At 41.5% G+C, this 24,863-nt stretch overlaps 1 protein-coding gene across 7 annotated transcripts in view; it reads left to right on the forward strand.

The window, feature by feature from the left end:
- KMT2A (lysine methyltransferase 2A) overlaps positions 1-24,863 on the forward strand; it is an 88,181-nt gene that overhangs the window by 14,411 nt on the left and 48,907 nt on the right. For all 7 annotated transcript variants that reach the window (XM_048827291.2, XM_048827293.2, XM_075122254.1 and 4 more), the window contains exons 2-5: positions 16,484-16,553; positions 19,891-22,562; positions 23,987-24,164; positions 24,594-24,828. In XM_048827291.2, the coding sequence (XP_048683248.2) occupies positions 16,484-16,553; positions 19,891-22,562; positions 23,987-24,164; positions 24,594-24,828 (3,155 nt within the window). The remainder of the gene's footprint in view (positions 1-16,483; positions 16,554-19,890; positions 22,563-23,986; positions 24,165-24,593; positions 24,829-24,863) is intronic.

The following is a 24,863-nucleotide window of genomic DNA, read 5'->3' on the forward strand; positions in this document are numbered from 1 at the left end:
CCTTGAAAGTGGCTGTTTTAAGAAGAGATACATGCAAAATCTGATTCAAAGGCAGTTTTTATGGGATTTATTATATGAAAATTAGAAATCAACAGCTCTCACCTTTTCTGAATCAGAACATAAGAAAAGGTATGAACCATTCATGTAGTTCAGCACTAGGTGGGTGAAAGCATTTACTCCAGAGCAGTGTGTTGTGTTAGATCACATCTTGCCCCTTAGTGATTTTTATGAATTATTTCCAATCACAGGAGTGAGAGCTTTAAATAAAAGTTAGTATTAAGGATGTTTCCATCAAGGATGGAATTTTGCAAGGACTTTTAGTGGACAGAAACACCACTGAAACAAAAGGAGCTCTTATAAAGTTATGAGTTGTGTCCTTCAGCACTTCTTGACAGGCTGGGTCTTGTATATTTTCATGGAGGCTGGATTTGTACAGTTTTGGCTTTTTCCTTCTCAGAACGGTACAGGAGTGTTTCATATGTTTATGATTAGATTTTTAATGTTGTTTAAAAGCAACATACAAAGGGGAACTATGCAAAAATGAGGCGGTTAGTTAAACAGAAATTAAAAGGTACAGTGACTAGCGTGAAATCCCTGCAAGCTGCATGGACACTTTTCAAAGACACCATAGTAGAGGCTCAACTTAAATGTATACCCCAAATTTAAAAACACCGTAAAAGAACTAAAAAAGAGCGACCATGGCTTAACAACCATGTAAAAGAAGCAGTGAGAGATAAAAAGTCATCTTTTAAAAAGTGGAAGTCGAATCCTAGTGAGGTAAATAGAAAGGAGGATAAACACTGCCAAATTAAATGTAAAAATGTAATAAGAAAAGTGAAAAAGGAGTTTGAAGAACAGCTAGCCAAAAACTCAAAAGGTAATAACAAAATGTTTTTTAAGTACATCAGAAGCAGGAAGCCTGCTAAACAACCAGTGGGGCCCCTGGACGATCGAGATACAAAAGGAGCACTTAAAGACGATAAAGTCATCGTGGAGAAACTTAATGAATTCTTTGCTTCAGTCTTCGTGGCTGAGGATGTTAGGGAGATTCCCAAACCTGAGCCATCTTTTGTAGGTGACAAATCTGAGGAATTGTCACAGATTGAAGTGACACTAGAGGAGGTTTTGGAATTAATTGAGAAACTTAACAGTAACAAGTCACCGGGACCAGATGGCATTCACCCAAGGGTTCTGAAAGAACTCAAATGTGAAATTGCGGAACTACTAACTATGGTTTGTAACCTATCCTTTAAATCAGCTTCTGTACCCAATGACTGGAAGATAGCTAATGTAACACCAATATTTAAGAAGGGGTCTAGAGGTGATCCTGGCAATTACAGAATGGTAAATCTAACATCAGTACCGGGCAAATTAGTTGAAACAATAGTAAAGAATAAAATTGTCAGACACATAGAAGAACATAAATTGTTGCGCAAAAGTCAACATGGGGTTTCTGTAAAGGGAGATCATGTCTTACTAATCTATTAGAGTTCTTTGAAGGGGTCAGCAAACATGGACAAGGGGGATCCAGTGGACATAGTGTACTTAGATTTCCAGAAAGCCTTTGACAAGGTCCCTCACCAAAGGCTCTTATGTAAATTAAGTTGTCATGGGATAAGAGGGAAGATCCTTTCATGGATTGAGAACTGGTTAAAAGACAGGGAACAAAGGGTAGGAATAAATGGTAAATTTTCAGAATGGAGAGGGGTAACTAGTGATGTTCCCCAAGGGTCAGTCCTAGGACCAATCATAGAATCATAGAATATCAGGGTTGGAAGGGGCCTCAGGAGGTCATCTAGTCCAACCCCCTGCTCAAAGCAGGACTAATCCCCCATAGTTGCCCCAGATCCCTAAATGGCCCCCTCAAGGATTGAACTCACAACCCTGGGTTTAGCAGGCCAATGCTCAAACCACTGAGCTATCCCTCCCCCCAATCATATTCAACCTATTCATAAACTATCTGGAGAAAGGGGTAAACAGTGAGGTGGCAAAGTTTGCAGATGATACTAAACTGCTCAAGATAGTTAAGACCAAAGCAGACTGTGAAAAACTTCAAAAAGATCTCACAAAACTAAGTGATTGGGCAATAAAATGGCAAATGAAATTTAATGGGGATAAATGTAAAGTAATGCACATTGGAAAAAATAACCTCAACTATACATACAATATGATGGGGGTTAATTTAGCTACAACTAATCAGGAGAAAGATCTTGGAGTCATCGTGGATAGTTCTCTGAAGACGTCCACGCAGTGTGCAGCGGCAGTCAAAAAAGCAAACAGGATGTTAGGAATCATTAAAAAAGAGAGAGAGAATAAGACGGAAAATATCTTATTGCCCTTATATAAATCCATGGTACACCCACATCTTGAATACTGCGTACAGATGTGGTCCCCTCATCTCAAAAAAGATATACTGGCATTAGAAAAGGTTCAAAAAAGGGCAACTAAAATGATTAGGGGTTTGGAACGGGCCCCATACGAGGAGAGATTAAAGAGGCTAGGATTTTTCAGCTTGGAAAAGAGGAGACTAAGGGGGGGATATGATAGAGGTATATAAAATCATGAGTGGCTTGGAGAAAGTGAATAAAGAAAAGTTATTTACTTGTTCCCATAATATAAGAACTTGGGGCCACCAAATGCAATTAATGGGTAGCAGGTTTAAAACAAATAAAAGGAAGTTCTTCACTCAGTGCACAGTCAACCTGTGGAACTCCTTGCCTGAGGAGGTTGTGAAGGCTTGGCCTATAACAGGGTTTAAAAGAGAACTGGATAAATTCAAGGAGGTTAAGTCTATTAATGGTTATTAGCCAGGATGGGTAAGGAATGGTGTCCCTAGCCTCTGTTTGTCAGAGGGTGGAGATGGATGGCAGGAGAGAGATCATTACCTGTTAGGTTCACTCCCTCTGGGGCACCTGGCATTGGCCACTGTTGGTAGACAGGATACTGGGCTGGGTGAACCTTTGGTCTGCTCCAGTATGGCCGCTCTTATGTTCTTAAATTAAGAGTGTTCAAATAACACAGTATTTAATGCTATTAGGTGTCTCACCCTGTTTGGGACTTGTAATGGTTTACCAACAGAGAATGACTTTACATGCCATATATGCTACAATTGCCAGGCAGTTTGGGTTTGGTATAAGGTGGTATTTTAGCTTAAACTGAATTTATTTGCCTTTGTGGTTGGGCATAGTCTTCTGTTGAATAATATAAATAAATCTTTGTACTTATTGCTTTTTTCTGCAAATACTTTTGTGCATTTACATTGTGTTTTGTATTGTGGTATGCTTCTTGCATAGTTTCTTGATGGGCAAACCACACTGGATTGTATCAGAACAAAAGTCAGTAGGACCTCCTTTCTGTTTTTTTCCCCCTCAGTTTTAAAATAGCTCATTGAAAGTTGAGTCCTTGAAATACAGCTATTCTCATCAGTCTTAAAATAGTTATCTTTAGCTCTGTTCACTGTATGGTTGAAACTGTGCTAGCAAGGACTATGTTTTTGTCCAATTCTACTGTTTCTATATCAATGGTTCTTGAACTGTAGGCCATGAACTGTTGTGTTCATAGTCCTTCCAGGTACATTGCAGAATAAAATATTGAGAACCAGTCAGTGGGGAGGCTGAGAGACTGCCAAGTGAGCTGGTTTGTTTGCTTTTTTAAGAAAGTCTTAAAAAGTGGTCCTCAGGATCAAATATTTGGAGAGCTCCACTTCCATTATACTATGTTATGACAGGGTTCTGCATGGCATAGAGTTCTCCACCTATTGAAACCTGCCCAGTCTCCTTTCCTCAGAGATTTGGTCCATTGTTGTTCCATTCTCATTCTTTTTCTTCATCCTAGCTGTACAACCTATTGCTATCAGATAAGAAATTCTTTCCCACCCAGCAACTTGTAGCTGTGCACCGTCAGTTCCAAGACGCAGCCTCTGTGCCTTCAATCCATAGTTTGTTGTGGTGGTACTTTACAGGAGGAAATGTTATACTGTAGGTGGCTGGGGTGGAAAAAGTGGGGACAAATAGGACACAATTTGGATTGCTGAGGTGAGTGGGAGGCCAGAAATGACACAAAGTAGTACTGGATCAAAGCTTTGTGGGCAGGGAATATTGGGGATGGGGGAAGTAGTGGACCATTGCTGTTGGGAGTCGTTGCTAAACTAGCCTCCAGGGAAAGGAACTGAGGCAACTGCAGGGGAAGAGGGTTAATGGGGATCTTGAGGTAGAAAGTGAAACTAAATTGACATAGGAAGGGAAAGAAGGAAGGGAATTGTGGAAACATTGCTGTTCTGGAGGACTAGGGCTCTTATCTGAAATTGGAAAGGAATATAGACTAGTGTTCAGAGGAAAGGTTGGGAGTCTGGACTCTTGGGTTCTATTCTTGGATCTGGCAGAAACTTATTTTCATCTTGAGCATGTCCTTTACCATCATGATGCCACACTTTGCCTATCGGTAAAATGGATGTATTACTTGCCTATCTGCCTTCATGTTTGTCAACAACTTCGATCTAAAGGACTCTGTAAATACTTCAAGGATTTGGGAGCTCTGGTCTGTAAAGAATAAGCATCAGTGGTTTCTTGCCTGCACTTAGTACTAGGCTACAGTTTGTTTGAAAATGCTGTGTATCTATGTTCTTGGCAGCCTTAAATCAGGGAAAATGTATTTGGGACAAATGGCTCTTTGGGATAGGTTTTGGAACATAACTGATCATATGTAGCTTGTGATTTTTCTGTGCTTGCGCTCGCTCTCTCTCTGTCTCCGTTTGGAGAGCATAAACACATGCTAAAATATTTGATGGAGTTGAATATGTAGATTTTCAACACCCACTCCTTTTGTCAGTTTTGTAGAACACTTCCCTCCCCTCTCTCCCCCCACTGCAAGTATTAATCCTTTCTAAGTCAGTTCTGTGTAACATTGTTTACATCTTGCAGTGAGCCCCACGTGTTCAAGGGGAGTGGCAGAAGAGACATGACAAGGCTATTGCTCATTGCAGTGCTGTGTGCAAAATATGAGCCCCTGAGTGATGCACTTCTGCAGCATTCCTTTCACCGCTCTGCTTGGATTTCAGTTTAATTCTATTAATCTAAAATCTACCTTAAATTTAGGCATAAAACCCCTGTTTTTTCTCTTTCGGTAAAACAGTAACTAGATCTTTAAATAAATTTTGTCTTTATATTTTTGACAATGTATTTGATGTGTATTTATAGAAGAAAGTGGTTGAGCTTTGTGGTTTTTTTTCCCCCAGTGTTTTTCCTTTTCCCTTTCCCCTGGCATCAGCGCCACAGCACTGGAAAGAGATTGTGTAGTGGTGAAAAACTAGCAATTTCTCTTGTCTTCCCTTTCCCCCCAACCATAGTGTGTGTGTGTGTGCGCACTTTAACATAAAATACAGAGAATTGTATTTCTATGTGGCAGTCTGGTATTCCAGTGCTACTTTGGGGCCTATACAGATGTTATAAACAAATTCGAATGTCAGCATAATCAGAGCTAAATATATCTTTCTAGCATTGAGTCCATGTTTAGATATAACAGATTTTTGAAACTAAGAAATCTAAATTTTGTGTTGGGCCTTCTCTTTCTGGATATAATTTGCATTATTTACCCGTCTTTGCAGCTCATATTAGTATTGCAGTTCATGGATTTACCAGTGTGCCCCTGTATATTTATTGGTAAATCCCCAGAGGTCTGTGAAATGCATAGATTGCCACCTTATTCCATGAGAACAACACAGAAAGCAGAATGCAGTGACTTTTTTTGTATTTAATTAGAGCATTGAAAACCAGAGGCAATTTTTGCCAGGCAGGAAAGAATTTCTTTACCTTTAAATATTCGTTTAAATCTTAATTTATTCTTAGAGTAGCCAGAAGTAAGAATTTATACAAATTATATTAATTTGCATAATTATTTTTAAAGAGACAACTCAATGGAACACATTTTGGTTCGAAATTTTGAACGGGCTTTTGTTCAGAAAATTGCATAGTATTCTGTAAACTGTCCAGTTCTTTACTACATTATTATGAGATGGCCTTTAGTTGGACCTTTCTTTGTCTTGCTGAAGGATGTTTCAGCTACTGAAGGAGTTAAAACACACAGACTCCAGAAATATTTTATCGAGTTAACCCCCACATGCCTTTCATGTCCTAACTTGTGTGAAGACATGTAGGGAGACTTTTCCCATTGCAAACTCTGTAACTGGGTAATAAATGGCAACTTAAAAATGTAATTCCTGGTGACTGTAGACAGAATACAGAGATCACTTAAGCTTTCATGCTGATTTAGCTTTTTACAGAAGATTTTGAGGGATTAAAGATCTTCTAGGCTGACTATGTTTAGTGCAGAAGAGTTTCTTAAAATACCCATCAAGAGCCTATAGCATAAAGCCCATGACTTCAGCTCCTGGAATTATGTGATGACATCAGACTCAACTTTCATTTGAAGAAGAAAAAACAAAATCTCTAGCTCTTATGGTTGTAAGTAGAAGCTTGTTAACATGAACTAAGTGCAACGGATCTAGTGATGTTTGCACACAGCCTGAGAGAGTAACTGGGATGTGTGACGTGCTACATGCATCTCAGTATGGTCTTAACTCTCAGATGCACTTTGTGGGAGGCCAGGCCAACACCACCATGGAACTGTAGGACTTGTATATGGCAGGAGAAAAGTGCAGCAGGCCCAGTCAACCCATCTCAAGTAGGTACATGCCATATTCTGGGCTAAATATGGAGTTGTGGCTGCCACCTCTACCTCTCCAGGGGGAAGAGGGGACTCCTGATGAGAGAAGGGAGCCCTGTGCTTCTGCCTCTCTAGAAGTGGGGACCCTGCCACCACCACTTTTAGTGGGGTGTGGCAAAGCCATGGGGAGCTCTGTGTCATGTTGTGCCTAGAGCCCTGGATTGCCTTAATTCACCCTGTCCCATTTCTGTGTCAAATAGATATAATCTGGAGTCTGCCTCTTGGAGTAAAAGCATGCATGTTGGGCCAATTTCTGACCTCAGATATGTATGCATCTCACATTCAAGTCATTTAACGTTATATGTGAGATGCATACATTACACGTTACATATGAAGGAAAGTGTGTTTCCTTCATATGTAAGGCACAAACTTACAAAGGTTTTGTGTTGTTTTCAGGCAAAATATTGCACCATAGACACAAGAAAAAAGCTTTGCTGTTGGTTCATCTTGTCTTCCTGATCAAGCAAAGTTGAAAATTAAGAGGTGGCCCAAGCTAATTCAGTGACTGGCCTGTCGGGTACTGTACTGGCATGGTTAGAATTTTTCTTTTCTGTGATTGATTGGAGTTGCTACCTTTTATTTTTAATCACTTACATTTTTGTAGTACCTCTTACCCAGAAGAATCTCAGAGCTCTTTACAAACTTAAACTGTTATAGAAACTGTACATTGAGGGTCATGACAGCCATCTCTGAGGTGTAATATTACACCATACAACAATACATAATAGTTTAAGACAGGAAGTAGAGAATGCCACATCATTTTAAACTGTAGAGGAACTTTAGGGAGGGAAATGTAATTGCCCAAGTTGAAATTTGGCTAGGACATCTGGATCAACATGCTACGCTTATGAAATGTACCATGAAATCTTTAATTACCCCAAGTGAATAGGGCTTTTGTTTAATATGTTGTCCAAAAAGTCTGCCTTAGCAGCACAGTGCCCCAAGCCATGTTGGAGTATTGTTTTTGCACTTTTCAAAAAGGAGTACCATCTACTGAATCACTGACAGCCTTTGTTTCAGCATCTAGGTGTTGCTCAGTTGTCTCCCATCCAAACATAGATTTAGCCCAACTCTGGTTCGCTTGTGTTTTAATCAGTTGCCCCTCCCCTCCTTTTTTCTCCTATCTTTTTTCTGCTGCAGTTGTAGAAAGGCTAGGCTGAAGAAATAAGTCATGCATTTTATTCTGAAGGCAGTGAGAGTTGTGGTCATTCTTTTAAAAAAAAATTTTTTTTTTTCAAGAAAAATACTAAAACAAAAGCATCTCTGGAAAAAAGTTCTGTAATTTTGGGCCAGTTGCTGAGAAAGCTCTGTCCTTAGTTTTCAGATATATTACACTTTAGGTTGACAGTTTCTTTGAAGTGTAGCTGTTGATAGAGATCTTGATCGCTTAGCAAGTGGTAAAAAGAAAAGGAGTACTTGTGGCACCTTAGAGACTAACCAATTTATTTGAGCATGAGCTTTCGTGAGCTACAGCTCACTTCATCGGATGTGCTTCTGTAGGTAACTTGGTCCATTGCTATGGAGGACCTTAAAGATGAGGACTGCTGTCCTGTAACTCGATGCCTTACGACAGTGATTCTCAATCTATTTACCATTGTGGGCCGTATATACAGCTCTCTTTGTGTTAAGTGGGTTGTATCCACACAATATATATATTACCTGTATGGCCCTGAGGATGTTACATGGGCCGCAGCTGTGTGCTGATTGCGCTGTGGGTTAAGAACCACTGCCTTACGATAAAGCAATCTGAGTGGAGCACAAGAGTGATGTGCGTTTCCATGGCTGATATCCCGCAGGTGGCCTGGTATTTGAGCTGCAGCACTCATTTCTGAGCAAGTAAATTGCAGTAATCCAGTCTGGGAGTCACAAAGGGGTGGATTGCTATAGCCAGAATTTTTTCTGACAACAGGGTACTACGATCTTCTTAGTGAAAGATGATTTCAGCAGCTGTAGTTATTTGAATGTCGAGAAACAGGGATGAATCCAGAAGAACTTTGAGGCTGTGGACTGAGTTGCCTATTTGTGTCCATACTTGCTCAAGAATGGGAAGGTGTATAGTAGCTAGCTCTTCAGAATATTTAAGACTTCCCACTTCTGATTGTTGAATTTAGTTTCCACCAGCTGCTTTTCTTCCATTTGGTGATCTCAAACAGTGATGGGAATAGTTGGGTGATAGGGCTAACCATGTCAATGAGTAAAAGACCTGGGTGTCATCTATGTATTGATGTTTAAGTCATGATTTTCCCAAATAAGGTTAATGAAGTTTTTGAATAGATTGGGTACTAATGTACAGGTCTGACGGACTCTGTAGGCGAGCACTCTGATAAGGGAGGATAAGTTGTCCATCACCACACTCCAAGTGTGATCTGTAAGAAGGGATTACTTATAACTCACTGTTTTCCTAGTAACCCCATATACCTCTTCAGGGTGGGTTAGTAGTACACTGTGGTGCACAGTGACAAGGAACTCAAAGATCTGATAATATAAGCATAGATACCCTCTTCTGTCATGGGACAAAAGATCATACATAAGCATGACTAATGCCACTTCTGTTTCATGTCCTGGCCTGAAACATGGTTGGAATGGGTCCAGGATCTTGGCAGTGGGAGGGTATATCAAAGATGGCTTTTTGCGTGGGTTTTTTTTTTTTTCCAATTTAGTTTTCTCAGTTGGATACTGGATGATAACTTGCAATGTTCATAAGGATCAGTGTTTGCTTCCTTGTTCACTTTAGGGGATGTGGTAAGTTCCATTTTCATAGGGGTGGGTAGTTGTCAGGAGGAGACTTGGACAAACCTAAGGCCTGGTCTACACGGGGGGAGGGGGGGAATCGATCTAAAATACGCAACTTCAGCTACAAGAATAGCGTAGCTGAAGTCGACGTATCTTAGATCAACTTAGAATCACTTACTTTGCGTCCTTGTGGCGTGGGATCGACGGCTGCCACTCCCCCATCGACTCTGCTTCCGCCTCTCGCCGTGGTAGAGTTCCGGAGTTGACGGCAGAGCGATTGGGGATTGATTTATCGCGTCTACACTAGACACGATAAATCGATCCCCAATAGATCGATCACTACCCGCCAATCCGGCGTGTAGTGTAGACGTGGCCTGAGCGTCTTTTACTAACCAAGAAGTGTCTGGGTCAGATTTGCATGGCTTCAGGACATTTCTTGTTACCCAAATAAACTTATACATGAACTTTATAAATTACCTAGTTTAAGGCACTGGTAATATAAGGGAACATAAGTCTATTAATTCATGGAGCTGATAGAGCAGAAAATCTGTATTGGAAAGGTTTCACTCTGTGTGGGAGCTCAGCTCTGATTCAGCCCTCCTTTGGTCTGAAAACTTAGACCTTGACTACACAGGAAAGTTTTTATATAACTTTATTTTTTCAGTATAAACTGCCTTGTGTCCACACACACACACACGTTTTTTTTCTTGTGTCTTATCTGCTTTAAGTAATCTGCTTAGGAAGTGACACAACTCTGTCCCAGAATGAGGTATTACAGGTGTAACATTTGTGTGACTGCAACCCTGTTTTGGATTAATTATACTGCTTCTAGCAGTCCTCCAATTGCTATCCCACACTACATTGTTTCACACCTGGAATGGCCTGTTTGTTTACCTGTGGACCTCTACAGCTCTGGGGTCATCTTGACTGGATGTTACCTTTTTCTATTTAAATATTGGCATGCAGCCAGGTGTGCCCCTTTGTAATTCCAGCTCATGGCAAGTTAACAAACCAAGTCACATACCCATTATAGCAGCCATGCTTCTGGGTGATCCCATCAGGAGGCCCTGGACTTTCTTGACTTTTGGGGAGACGAGCACATCCATGCCCATCTGAGCAGCAATCACTAGAATGCCAAGATCTACTAGAGGCTGCCAGAACAAATGCACGAAAAAGCGGTTCTATGGGGACACAGCCCAGTGCTGTGTCAAAGCAAAGAAGCCTCCGACAAAGCTACAAGAATGCAATGGACTAAAACAGGACTGCTTGTAATGCTCCCAGTAGTTGCCTGTACAAAGAGGAGCTGGACTGGATTTTTGCAAAGGAGAACATCTCTGGAGTTTTGGACAGTTTGGAGTTGATCACGGAAGGCATCCAAGCGACCAGAAAAAGATTCTCCCAGACAGCCAGAGTCTCTTTGGCACACCCAACCCTGAGCCAGAGGCCCAGGAACCAAAGATGCCACCTGAATCTCAAATGGGGCCCCAGCCTGAAACTGTTGAGGAATGGAGTTGTACCAGTAAGTATTATGTCCTGTGTTGCAATACAACTGTAGAGGGGGATTTAAACAACTTTGTTCCAAGTCCACGCTGACCATCACCGTGTTGGGAGGACATTATGTGCTTCCCTGCCTGCTCAGCTCCCCTTCTTCTCTCTGTGTGCTCAAAATGGCATCTGTACTGGAGATTTCAAGCTCAGAAGGGTTTATTTCCCTTAACTATCAACTCACACAACCACTAGTCAAATAGGTTGCCTCTCTAAACCCCTTTCCATGCTGTTTGATTCTCCCTGTTCCTCATGGGGAACCTCTTCCTCCGTTCAAGATGGAAGCACTTTTGGGGTTAAAACATCAAATACAATAAACATGTCTCCCAAACAATGTAAGAGCAGATATAGAAAGAGAAAAAGTAATAGACTAGGTTCTTTGGCTCACAGTTTGATCAAGGCCTTGTGCTTCTAGCCACCTTTACATTGTATGAGGTAAATTGCCAAAATTAGGCTACAGGGGCATTTCAAAATGAGTAGTCATTTTTATTTTTCATTCAGCATTGTTAACCCTTTGGGTTCAAACCAGTTACTGCATGAGTGTTTGTTTTGCAGTGCTCTCTGTGCTCATCTTCAGTTGTTATAAAACAGAAGTTAAAGCAAAGAGAGTGTGCTATTTGGTATATATATTGCAAGACAATGCAGCCTTCTTGGTGCTGCTCATATTGGTGGTGTGCTTCCTTTCAATTCTTGTACCAGCTATGGGGGCATCAATTTGGTAAACAGCAGTGCTGCATATCTTCCTGGTTTGCTCATTTTCTTTTTGAACATGATCCTTCTCTGCCTCTTGGGAGCACACCTTTGGGTAGCATCCCCCATAGTAAGCATAGCCTCCAGAGGTGCATGTGTAATTACTAACCTGCTCCCTTTTGCTCCCCCAGCCAACCCCCCCACCCCCATTGGTACAGGGGCCCTATATAAGGGGGAAGTAAGGTAGAAAACATCTTATCTCCAAACTCACACCAGACTGGACAGAGCAGTTGGGAATAGCATTCTAAAATTGTGAAAAAGCAACATTTTATCATTTTGTATTAGGACAATAACTACTTGTGCTGTTTCTCTGTTCTTCTAGTGCCTGAAATGCTCTGGCCCTCACAGACAGGGATCTTATCAGCTGCTGAATGCCTGGCATACCTCTGAAGGAAGTGAAAGAGGGCAAGGAAGGACAGGTTCACTGACCTCATGACTGCATTCTATCAGAGGGCCATAAAAGCAGAAAAGGGGAGGGAAGATTTCCTGCAGCAGTCTTGGAGGCTCTGAACAAACTGCATGGACAAGGACGTTCAAGAGGAGGGATGCTGGACCTAAAGGAGAGGCAAACAGCTCTGCTTGAGAACATTGTGTTGCTGTGTTCACAGCCACCAGCCCAGCCTAGCCTGGTCCTGATCACTGAGGAGAACACAGGATACTGGGGAGCCCCTTTTCACTTCTCCAAATGACAGGGCCTTCCCACACCATTCCATCCCAGAACAGCGAACAGTTCCTACTCTTCTACCTTTTGCTTTTTTGTGGGCCCTTAAGCACAAACTTGTGTGCACCTGGCACTTTAGTCATGGTTCTGTCACAGTTCCACTGGTTTTAAGTTTGTAGTATAATGATGAATCAATAAAGGTTTTTAATATGTAAAACTCCACTGAAAAATTTAATTGAGGTATTGCTTCTCCCTAATAATATCTTTACAGAAACACCTTTCATTCATTTTCTTGGTTACAGTACACTACTTTTCCACCAGTACACTCTGGCCTGAAAGTTGGACCAAAACATACCCTTTACCCTGTTTCCCTGACTAGTTGGAGCACCTTGTGGAAAGGCAGCCTTTTTGGCTTTCATAATGTACAGAAATCTCTCCACCTTGTTCTCCCACCCACTGGTGAGGATCTCTTGCTTGCTTTCTCAGATGATGAGCAAAACAGAGCAAAAAGCACTTATCCCAATAGGCAAAGATTGTTCAGAAACACCCAGCCTTGGTATGAAGCACCTCTACCTTCCCTTCAGTCTTTCAAATGCACCTTCCACTGTCATTCAGCAGCTCCTCAAATATAGTCAACAACTTCTGTCTCCTGTCCGAGTGTCTGGTATAAGGCTTCATAAGTCAGGGAACCAGAGGGTTAGCTGCGTCTCCCAAGATAACAAGAGGAATCACAGCACCATTTATGTCTGTAGACCTGGGAGAAAAAATTCCCTTTTTCAGGGCAGAGGTTTTAAATAGCCTGGCATCATGGATCTTTCCTAACCATCCCACGTTAATATTAGTAAACCTTGCACGAGGATCAACCAGGGCTTGCACCATGGAGAAATACCCCTTTCTGTTGACAAATTCTGAGGCCTGGTGTGGGGGGGCAGAGAATGTGGGTCAGGGTGGTTAAAAATTGATGATTTTTAAAAAATAAATACAAATTTTTGTATTTAAATTGGAATTTTTCTTTTTAAAAATAAACTGTTTAAAAATAAATCTGAAATTATGTCAACCTATGTTAAGGCCTAAGCTTCTTATTTATTAAAATTATTTAAATAGTGTGTGAACCCTCCTCAAATTTGAATGACTTGAAGGGTGCAGTTATATACAGAATTAGGGGGGAAAACATCTTTAACTTTTGAAGTCAACTCATGCTTTATAAATACTTCACAATGTCATGTACTGCATTAAGTATTTGTTATTTTCAGTCTTACAGTGGAGCAAATGCTGGTGTTTATATTTTTCCAAATGTGTAAGTATTTTCAGTTTTTGTTGTGCAGGAAAGCTTTTGCCTTAGTTACTTTTGGATTCAATTTAGCAAGCAGATTCAGAATAAATTAACTAGTCCAAATGAAGAAAATATTCTAAGTTCAGAAACAGGAAGTTTGAAAAAGCTAGAAAACTTATTTTCCTCTTTAAATCTATGAATAAAAAACAGGTGGGAGAGGAGGGGATGGGATCTACTAATTCGGAAAACTTGAAGGACATAGACAAGCTTTTCAAGGTTATTTAGGCACTTAAAGATGCAAGTAGGTGCCTTGTGGTGATCTTCAAAAATGCCTATACCAATTAGGTGACTAATTCCCATTGACTTCAGTCCGTCAATTCACTAACTACAGTTATGACTTCTTTTGTTTAATAAATCTTTTAGTTTTCATTTAAAACTTTTTTTGCTTATGTATCCAGCACATTTAAGGAAGCTTTATTTAACTAGTAAAAAACAGTTTTAAAATGTTCTTTTTGTACATTTTTAATTGAATTCTATTTTCCATCCAAATGCAGCTTGACACAGTTTCCAAATTTAAAAAAAATCTAATAAATGTCATTAATCACTTTCTTGCATAATAAAAAAAAAAAGTAAAAATTAAGACTCTGAATAAATGTATTTCAAGCTATATAACTGCTTAAATAAATGTATAGCTATAGTGGTGCACTAAATTTGGTACCTTTTTGTTAATGGGTATATTTGGTTGCAAATGAACATATTTTAATGTTTAGTATAAACAGCCAGTGAGAATGAACCTTTGTGTAGGAAAATAACTAAGGTAAAATGCCAAACAAGATGAAGATCAGTTATTTAAGTCAAGGTTTCCTGTTTGCTGAGTTTAAATCATAAGTAAAATCAGTGATTTAAATCACTGTGATTGAAATCAATCCACCCTGGCATGGGTCCTGTCAATGGCCCCAATCTAACTTGGAAATTCCAACCATGCCAATCCATTAATAAACTTCTGTGCGCTGGCAAGCCTTATGACCCGGGGGTAGCAGCACACTCTCAATAGCATGACAACAGTCTTGACAGTTGGGTCTAGCAACACCAAGCTGGTAAGCTACTGAGCAGCAGCAATTGGGGGTGGCGAGCTTCAAGATGGCCGTGTCCATGTGCTTCTCCCTGATGAGGTGAACTCTCATGTTGGTGTTCTTTTATTGTCCCTGTGTGCTGAGCTCTGCACAGATCTTAGGGACAGTAACTGTCTGCATCCTGAAGTTGTGCCACCGTTGCTGGTCATCCCAGTTCTGCAGCACTGTCCTGTCCCACCAGTCAGTGCTGGAAGGCCACACCCAGAAATGGTATTTTATCAAGTGAAGCTGTTCCAGGAAAACGCCCTGCCAAAGTATCAGCTCAGTTTTTTCATCCTTCTCCTCATCTAGCCATCTCACTGTGTCTGTCTCCCAACCCATCCAAAGCCGTTCAGTATTATGAATGATGAAACATTTGGTGGAGCAGTTTGTTTCTGTTAATGATTCTCAGGATTGCGGTATTCAGTAGTGTTTCCTCGACTGCAGTTTGAAAATAGTGCTGGCTTGCAAAAAACAGTTGAAATTATGGGATGACAGGAGAGGAATCATGGAACTTTAGTTTGAGCCCATGTGCCAGAATTTCAGTAGGTTCCAGTGGACCTTCCACAGTGCAGCATGACAAAAATCCCAGAATGTGTAGGGTCTTGCAGCAGAACATTACACCATGGGTTATTTGCCCAGAATGCTGTGTGGTTATTTTTCAAAAGCACAGAGCTGTGTGGGCACAGTGATTCTGAAGGGAAATAGTTTAAGTTGGCATAAAAATGTGGTGTGGACACATACAGTATAGTTATACTGGTATAATTGTAGTAGAAAAACTTACATTCCAGTGCCAATAAGCCCTTAGGGCTGGGGTGGGCAAACTTTTTGGCCACAGGGCCACATCTGGGTATGGAAATGTATGGCGGGCCATGAATGCTCATGAAATTGGGGGTTGGGGTGCAGGAGGGGGTGAGGGCTCTGACTGTGGGTGTGGCCTCTGGGGTGGGGCCGGGGATGAGGGGTTGGGGGTGCAGGAGGGCGCTCTGGGCAGCGCTTACCTCAAGCAGCTCCCAGAAGCAGCAGCATGTCCCCCTTTCGCCTCGTATGCGGAGGCGTGACCAGGCAGCTCTGCGCACTGCCCCGTTTGCAGGTGCCGCCTCTGCAGCTCCAACTGGCTGCAGTTCCCAGCCAATTGGAGCTGCAGGGGTGGTGCTTGGAGTGGGGGCAGCATGTGGCGCCCCCTGGCTGCCCCTACATGTAGGAGCTGGAGCGGGCACATGCTGCTGCTTCCAGGAGCCGCGCGGAGTGGGGCAAGTAGCCGACCCCGCTCCCCGGCTGGCGCGGGGCAAGTCCCAGACCCCGCTCCCCGGTGAGAACTCGAGGGCCAGCTTAAAACGTCCGGAGGGCTGGATGTGGCCCCTGGGCCACAGTTTGCCCACTCCTGCCTTAGGGTAAACTGTGTAGTTCCTACGGGTTAGGTCTTTATCTCTAGTTTGTGGAGAAGAGTGTATTGTATAGTACAAGGTACGTTGTCATCTGAATGTGCTGTTTATTCCCTTCTCAACTCTTTTGAGCATTCTGTGGCTATCACCCATGACTAGATATTATTTCCTTTTTAGCCACAGTTTGCTGAAGGAACAAGCTTTACTATAGAATAGATTTTATTTCCTGGAATTTTTTGATGGTAGTTAAATTTTTTAAAGTTCATGCCCATGTCTTTAACTTTAAAAATCACTTTCATTGCAGGATGAGCAGTTCCTAGGTTTTGGCTCAGATGAAGAGGTCAAAGTACGAAGTCCCACCAGATCTCCCACAGGTATGTTCAGCTCATAGGATTGGAAGTTGTGACATGTTGTCACTTTGCATGGTTTACTCATGCCTCTCCCTGTTCACATTGCAATAGCTTATTTTATTGAGAGCTTGCTGGAAAGCAATTGTAGGTCTTTTTGTCCCACTCTGAGTGGACCACTTAGAGAACTGCTGTTCCTGAGAGGCTGTGCTTTATCCATATCTAGCCCAGGCTGTCCTACTTTAGGAGCTGCTCTTTGGCAGGGTCACAATATAAAGCGCTAATTAGTGTTTCTTCATAGTACAGTAGGAGATATGTCAAGAAATTTTGAATAGAAATAAGGCTGACCTCCTGATCTTTTGATGTGGATTTGGAATCCTTCACTTGCTCTTCACTCTCCAGTGAGTGTAATTAAAGTGAGAGGAGACTTTTAACACACTGGTCTTTTTTTATTAATGAGAGGAGGTGGTGAGCAATGATAAACCAAGCAAAAATGGAAACAGACAAACTAAAATTAGACCTGAATAATCTTCCTATTTGTTACAACATTGTTGTATCTTTTCACTTTGTCTTCTGAAATGTAATGGTTGGAGTCTTACTGAAGATGCTAAATTACATTGGGCAGTCTTTATTAAATTTACTTTCACAAAAAAACCTCTAAATTAAAGTGAGCTTGGGTAGCTTTCTCTGTTGATCTTGAAACATCATAGACTCATAGAACTGTGAGAGATCTTGAGAAGTCATCTAGTCCAGTCCCCTGAACTCATGGTAGGACTAAGTATTATCTTAGAAAATGGCAACAATCTATTTATTCCCAGGAATACTAAGTGAGGATCGTGGGGAGCTCCCATTCTGCCTCAATTCCAGTTCTACATGCTGGGTATGTGGCAGTGGGTGGAAGTGTGGGGGAAGGAGATAGACATCTGCAGAAATTTCACAGGATCTCTAATACACTAGTACTCAACCTATTCCAGCTGATTGTATATCACATTCTCTGTCTGGTATTAGTTCTATTGTGGACAATCTTAACAGCCCGTTGATCCTGGTACTAACGATGGTACTAACAGAATATTGTGGAAACCCTTCTGCAAACGTGCTGTTGCTGCTCAGTTGTATGTAGCAGCAGTTGCCCTAAAAAACAGTTGTAACCTTTTTTCCTCCCCTCTCGTTACATTACATTTTTTTTTTTAAGAGAATGGCCCTGAAATCATACGATTGAGCATGTACACAGTGCTCTTTAAACTATCGTAGTAGTGTCATCAAGATGTAATTTAAAGAAGTCTACAATTGCTTTTTCCAAGTACCAGCCTGGCATACGTAGGTTTCAGTTCATTTCTAAAAAACCTTAAGTGAGCTTCCTTTTCCATTAGGAGGATGTTTTGAAGAATTTTTGAATTTTAGTTTAACAGGAGATTTCACTTGGAACCAGAGAAGCCATGAAAATTGGTCAGGTTCAAGTCCACTATGAAGATGACAAATCCTATACGTGTTTTTTGGCTAGGAGTCCCTTTCTAATGGAATTAAGGAATGGATTCACTGTAGTTCCTTGTATTCCCCATTCCAATGCTACTTTGATAATATGACATGCTTTCTTCTGGAGACCTAGAGACAATTCCATCTTACCTAAAAGTTGTATGTGTTTGTGGAACAACAAAATAAAACCCAAATCCAGTCTTTTGATTCAAGTCGGCAACTGTTTAGAAATGGCTCTATCATGGTCTATCTTTCTGATCTATCATGGAGCAGGGAAATTTTGTGGGAAAGAGAGTGTGAAACTGATATTAAAAGGTGAGACTAACATTTGAAGGGAGACTAACAAATAAACGGGAGTAAATTTATGCCTTAACTGAAGGTGTGGCGTGGTGAGGTGTCTTTTGCTAATGATGGTCTAGTTTCATGAGAGTGTCCAACCCTATGGTAGGCTTAAGTAGCCAAAGGGAGAGATGGAGGAACATAACTTGCACATGAAGATATGATGTATTTCTCTGAAATACTGACACAAAAGTAAGTCTTTATAAGGTAACCCTTCTGACATGCAATCAACACTGGCTAACCTGGGGTTTTTAACTCCATTTTGTTTAGTGTCTCTGATCTGATTTAGTGAGCCAATGGTACATCCTTGATAGGAAACTATTCAACAGTTGAATTTGTGTGAAACCAAACAAAGATGGAGGGCTTGGGAGGAAAGGTGCAATAGCTTATTATACTTCCTTTCAGCTCTGGAGCCCTAGGCTCAGATTTTGATTTGGTTGCAAGTGAATGAGTTTGATCATCTTAACCTAGACTTTAATGGATAAATGTACCCATTACAATATTCTACACAGCTTGGCCCAGACAACAATGTCTGCTAAGGAGAGACTTTGTACTGCAATCATGTGAATGTCTCAGGTAATGGCTGACATGCATTGGCAGAGCTGTGTGGGGACTATAGGTTGAGATTAAGGTGCATTGGCAGAGGTGGATAATGAAATCTTGCACAACTCATGCCCGACACCACTTCTGAGTGTAGTCACAAGCACTAAATTTACTCCAAAATTAAAGCAAAACAAAATCTTGAATTAGTAAAATATCAGTTTTGATTCATGCTTTTCCCAAACACTATTCTTGGTGTGGTGGCCTTTGTATTAGCAGTGGGGGTGGATGATAACCAAGAAAAAAATTTTCTTTTAAATGAACTAGTTTTGAACTTTTTTCATTCTTTGTATATGATGTTTCAAGAAAGTTAATCTTGGGGAAAAAGAAAAGGAGTACTAGTGGCACCTTGGAGACTAACCAATTTATTTGAGCATTAGCTTTCGTGAGCTACAGCTCACTTCATCGGAGTTACTGTTCCCTTCAAAAAGTTATTTTTGGTATTTGTTTTTATAAATGTAAAAGTTATTGTGGTGGAAAGATATTTGTACTTAAAATATGTTTTGGAAAATAAGCTCCTTATTATAAGGGAAGTGTTTTATTTGTCTGTGATGGAACCTTTTTATGTACAGGTTTCAGAGTAGCAGCTGTGTTAGTCTATATCCGCAAAAAGGACAGAAGTACTTGTGGCACCTTAGAGACTAACAAATTTATTAGAGCATAAGCTTTCGTGGGCTACAGCCCACTTCATCGGATGCATAGAAGATGCTGTAGCCCACGAAAGCTTATGCTCTAATAAATTTGTTAGTCTCTAAGGTGCCATAAGTACTCCTGTTCTTGTTATGTACAGTTCTTATTAATAAGTTGTATTCATAGGTGGATCAAAATTATGGTAGCTTGTTCTGTGCATGTAATGTGACTTGTGATGAGTAAAGTCAGATGTGACCTGGATAGTGTTGTAACAGCGTACAGAAAAGCCTAACGTGCTCTGCATTCTCTACTTCCCTCTCAGTGAAATCTAGTCCACGAAAACCTCGTAGGAGACCCAGAAGCAGTCCCGATCGAAGTTCAGCTGCACACTCAGACTCTTCATCAGTGTGTTCCCCCCTGAGCAAGTCTGAAACCATGTCCATGGAAAAGTTAAAGAAGAAGGAAATTAAAAGTGGGGAAAAGAAACGAGGAAGACCTCCAACACTTAGTAGTGTGAAGTTCAAGTTATCACAAGTAAAGGACATCTCAGATATTCATAAGGGGAGCAAAGAAGCAAAAGAGAATCTAAAGAAAATAAAAAGGGCACCATCCACTACATTTCAGCATGCTGCAAAAATCAAGAAGTTACGAACTGGTAAACTCTCCCCACTGAAGTCTAAATTCAAGACTGGGGGGAAACTTCAGATTGGGAGGAAAGCGGTTCAGATTGTGCGCAGGAGAGGAAGGCCACCCTCTTCAGAACGTTTAAAGACTGCCTCACCACTTGTCATTAATTCACAGCTGGAGAAACCCCAGAGGGTACGTAAGGAGAAAGATGGCACGCCACCACTCACAAAAGAAGAAAAGACTGCTGTCAGACAGAGCCCGCGCAGGATTAAGCCTGTTAGGATTATTCCTTCGACCAAGAGGACAGATGCAACAATTGCTAAGCAACTCTTGCAGAGGGCTAAAAAGGGGGCACAAAAGAAGATTGAGAAAGAAGCAGCTAAACTGCAGGGTAGAAAGGGAAGGACTCAGCTCAAAAACATCCGGCAGTTCATCATGCCAGTTGTGAGTGCTATCTCCTCGCGGATCATTAAAACACCCAAGCGATTCATTGAAGATGAAGACTATGATCCTCCTATAAAAATAGCTCGCCTCGAATCCACACCGAACAGCAGGTTTAGTGCTACATCTTGTGGGTCCAGTGAAAAATCAAGTGCGGCTTCTCAGCACTCATCTCAGATGTCTTCAGATTCCTCACGATCTAGTAGTCCTAGTGTAGATACATCTACCGACTCTCAGGCGTCCGAGGAGATGCAGGCACTTTCCGAAGAACGCAGCAATACTCCAGAAGCTCATACCCCTTTACCTATTTCTCAGTCTCCAGAAAATGATAACGGTGATAGGAGAAGCAGGAGGTTTTCAATGTCAGAAAGGAGTTTCGGTCAAAGGGCAGCTAAAAAACTGTCAACCTTGCAAAGTGTGTCCCAGCAGCAGTCCTCGTCCTCTCCTCCTCCACCTCTGCTCACTCCTCCCCCACCATTACAGCCTGCTACTGGCATCTCAGACCACACACCTTGGCTTATGCCTCCAACAATACCATTGGCTTCACCTTTTCTGCCCACCTCTGCTGCACCCATGCAAGAGAAACGGAAATCAATTCTACGAGAACCAACATTCAGGTGGACCTCTCTGAAGCATTCTAGGTCAGAACCACAGTACTTTTCCTCAGCAAAGTATGCCAAAGAAGGTCTCATCCGTAAACCAGTATTTGATAACTTTAGACCTCCACCACTGACTCCAGAGGATGTTGGCTTTGCATCTGGTTTTTCAACATCTGGTGCTACGGCTCCAGCTCGCTTGTTTTCTGCTCTTCATTCTGGAACAAGATTTGATATGCACAAAAGAAGTCCTCTGCTTCGAGCTCCAAGATTCACTCCAAGTGAGGCCCACTCCAGAATTTTTGAATCTGTAACCTTGCCTTCCTCTGTTAGTCGAACCACTGCAGGAACTTCTGTGACAGGCATATCTTCTAGGAAACGAAAGAGAAGAGTGTTTAGCCCGATCCGATCAGAACCCAGGTCTCCTTCACACTCCATGAGGACAAGAAGTGGAAGACTTAGTACCTCTGACCTGACAACTCTCACCCCTCAATCTTCTGTCTCTTCCTCACTAACTAACATGTCTGTTAGTTCTCTTGCCACTAGTGCCTTAAACTCAACTTTTACTTTTTCTTCCCATCCCCTGACCCAGTCTGGGGAATCAGCAGAGAGAAGCCAGAGACCAAGGAAGCAGATCAGCACTCCAACTGAGACTTTCTCATCCACTAATCCTACTCCTCTCTTTCCCTGGTTCACACCAAGTCCCCAGACAGAGAGAGGGAGAAATAAAGACAGGGCTACAGAGGAACTGTCCAAAGATAAAGATGTTGACAAAAGTGTGGAAAAGGACAAGAGCAGAGAGAAAGACAGAGAAAGAGAAAAAGAGAACAAACGCGAATCGAGAAAAGAGAAAAGGAAAAAAGGGTTAGAAATTCAAAGTAGCTCTGCTTTGTTTCCTGTAGGTAGAGTGTCCAAAGAAAAAGTTGTTAATGAAGATGTTGCAGCAGCATCTTCAGTTAAAAAAGCTGCGGGGCGGAAGAAGTCTTCAGCAGTAGATCCTGTGGCGGATGCTTCCGCTCTGGCTCTTGTAGATATGACAGCTGGCAAAACCAAAATGCCTAAGAAAGGTAGAGGGGGCTTAGAAAAATCAGATCTAAACCTAAGCCCCACTGTTCCGCCCCTGGAGAAAGACAAAGCCCTATGCCTCTCTGCTCCTTCGTCAAGCACTGTTAAACATTCCACTTCCTCCATCAGCTCTATGTTGGCTCAAGCGGACAAACTTCCAATGACTGATAAGAGGGTGGCTAGTCTCCTAAAAAAGGCTAAAGCACAGCTGTACAAGATTGAGAAGAGCAAATCCCTCAAACAAGCAGATCAGCCAAAAGCACAGGTATTCTTTCAGACTTATTTATGAGAGGGCTTTATGGTGCATTTTGTTTTGTACTTGGATTGAAAATTGTTAATGTCATTCAGACACTGAAAGAGAACAAATAGCATATTAATTTGAATAATGGTTAGAGCAACAGATGGTAACTAATTTGAAAATGAGAAGCACTGGGCAGAAGTTGAGGGGGAGATAAAGCTGCTGGAGTCAGTTCAGGATGGAGCTGCACACATTTTCTGAGAACAGTGCAGTGTAATTGCTTAGTAGATTTTTCTGGCTAAGTCTGATGGAGATGTTCTTCGAGTGTATTTTGAGCTTATAAAGGCAAGGCTATGGTGAATCATATAGTGATCTCTTGCCCCTTGATGTATGTTTCTGGTACCCCACTTGCTTACAAAGCTGGCATCCAAAAATGACAGTGGTCCTGATCTGATTTTTGTTTAAGGTGCGTATTGCCATGATCTCTGTCTTGTGGGATGGAAGTGAGATCCCATGAGATTTTGCATCTAAAGGAATGGGACCTCACACATCTCTCCTTCTTGGCCCCAGTGTTCTTTCACATGCTCTCACTCTAGTCCATTTTGGCTACTAAAAAAGTAGACATCATACAGATGCATTTTCAGGTAATGGTTCCTATTTTTGGTTTAAACCAGAATTTGGCTTGCTGTCAGTGGTAATATTCAGGAATTGTGGAAAATAGATTTTTCAGTAGAAAACCTCCAAAGTTTTTCTCCCTGCCATCAAGTTCTGCACCCTCCCACTTGTCTACTCTGTACCACTCCATGCATTGTTGGCCAGTTTCACATAAGGGAAAAACGACTTGTCCCTAAAATTCAGCTTTGTGGGAGTACATTTGTTCATCAGAAATACCCCTGAATCTTTGGGGGGCAAATCCTGGGGAAAAAAATTAAATTACTCGATTTTCTTTTAACAGCAGGGATTAGAGGCTGGTTGTGCTGTAATTTCTAGAACCTTATAAGGGGGAATACAGCCTTATTTTCATATGTCCCACTGACTACAAGGCTTTCAAACAGCCTGATTCACTTCTCTGTCGGGGTAATTAGACTGTTAGGATGCTTTAGCCTCTTTTATCCTAATTATACATGCCTGCTCTGATGTTTTGGTACTGATGGATTTTACATGAGTATATAGTATTAAGGAATTCAGGTCCTTGAAGTAAGAGGTTAAAATTGGTTATGGAACTTTAGTAAAAATAATAAGTGTTCTGCTTTACTGTTCTCTAAAGTACATCTTCACTAGGAAGGAGGCTGTGAAAACTATGGCTGACTCTCAAATTCTTATGTGACCTGCAGTTTGAACATCTGGTTTGAACCACTGTCTTTTTCTTTAAGTGTGCTTGTTGTATTTTCCAAGTACACTCAGAATGCCTTCTTCAGAAATGCATATGTTCTTGCACACCTGAAACTTAGGGTCAAGAGAGTGATTCATCAGAGACTTCAGTGCGAGGACCACGAATAAAACATGTCTGCAGGAGGGCGGCTGTAGCACTAGGCCGTAAGCGGGCAGTGTTTCCTGATGACATGCCTACTCTGAGTGCCTTACCATGGGAAGAACGAGAGAAGATATTGTCTTCCATGGGGAATGATGGTAAGTTCAAGATTTTTCATCGTGGGGTCTGTGGGTTCATACAAAATTTTTGATGCTGTTGCCCATTAGTTTAGTTTCTTGTGGGGCAATACTTATATGGTTGAATATATGTTTCTATAGAATGGACAACATGCTGCATAAGATTATACAGGGGAAGGGGAGTTAAACAGATTTCAGATATTTTGAATAAACTTCTGGTCTAAAAGGTAATTCACTAATCTGTTGACCTGTGTTCGTTTGGTATTTCATGGCACAAAAGTTTTATAAGTTTTTCTCATCTAAAATCTTAAACAAAAAAACACTCAATTTGTATGACTCTGAGGATGACCGTAAACTTTTGATGGGATGGATGATTTCTGAGTAAACTTGAGACTTCTGAAATGGTGTTGGTGGCTGCTGAATTCACAGCAGGTTTTTTTTTTCCCACAGATAAGTCATCAATAGCTGGCTCAGAAGAGGCTGAACCCCTTGCTCCACCTATCAAACCAATTAAGCCAGTTACCAGAAACAAGGCACCCCAAGAGCCTCCAGTGAAGAAAGGTCGGCGCTCAAGGCGCTGCGGGCAGTGCCCAGGCTGCCAGGTCCCAGAGGACTGTGGTGTCTGTACTAACTGTCTAGACAAACCGAAGTTTGGTGGACGCAACATAAAGAAACAGTGCTGCAAGTAAGTGTCTATTTGACAAGCTGTTTAGCTAACCC

This window comes from Caretta caretta, chromosome 22, assembly GCF_965140235.1.
Source record: "Caretta caretta isolate rCarCar2 chromosome 22, rCarCar1.hap1, whole genome shotgun sequence".
NCBI classification, from domain to species: Eukaryota; Metazoa; Chordata; order Testudines; family Cheloniidae; genus Caretta; species Caretta caretta.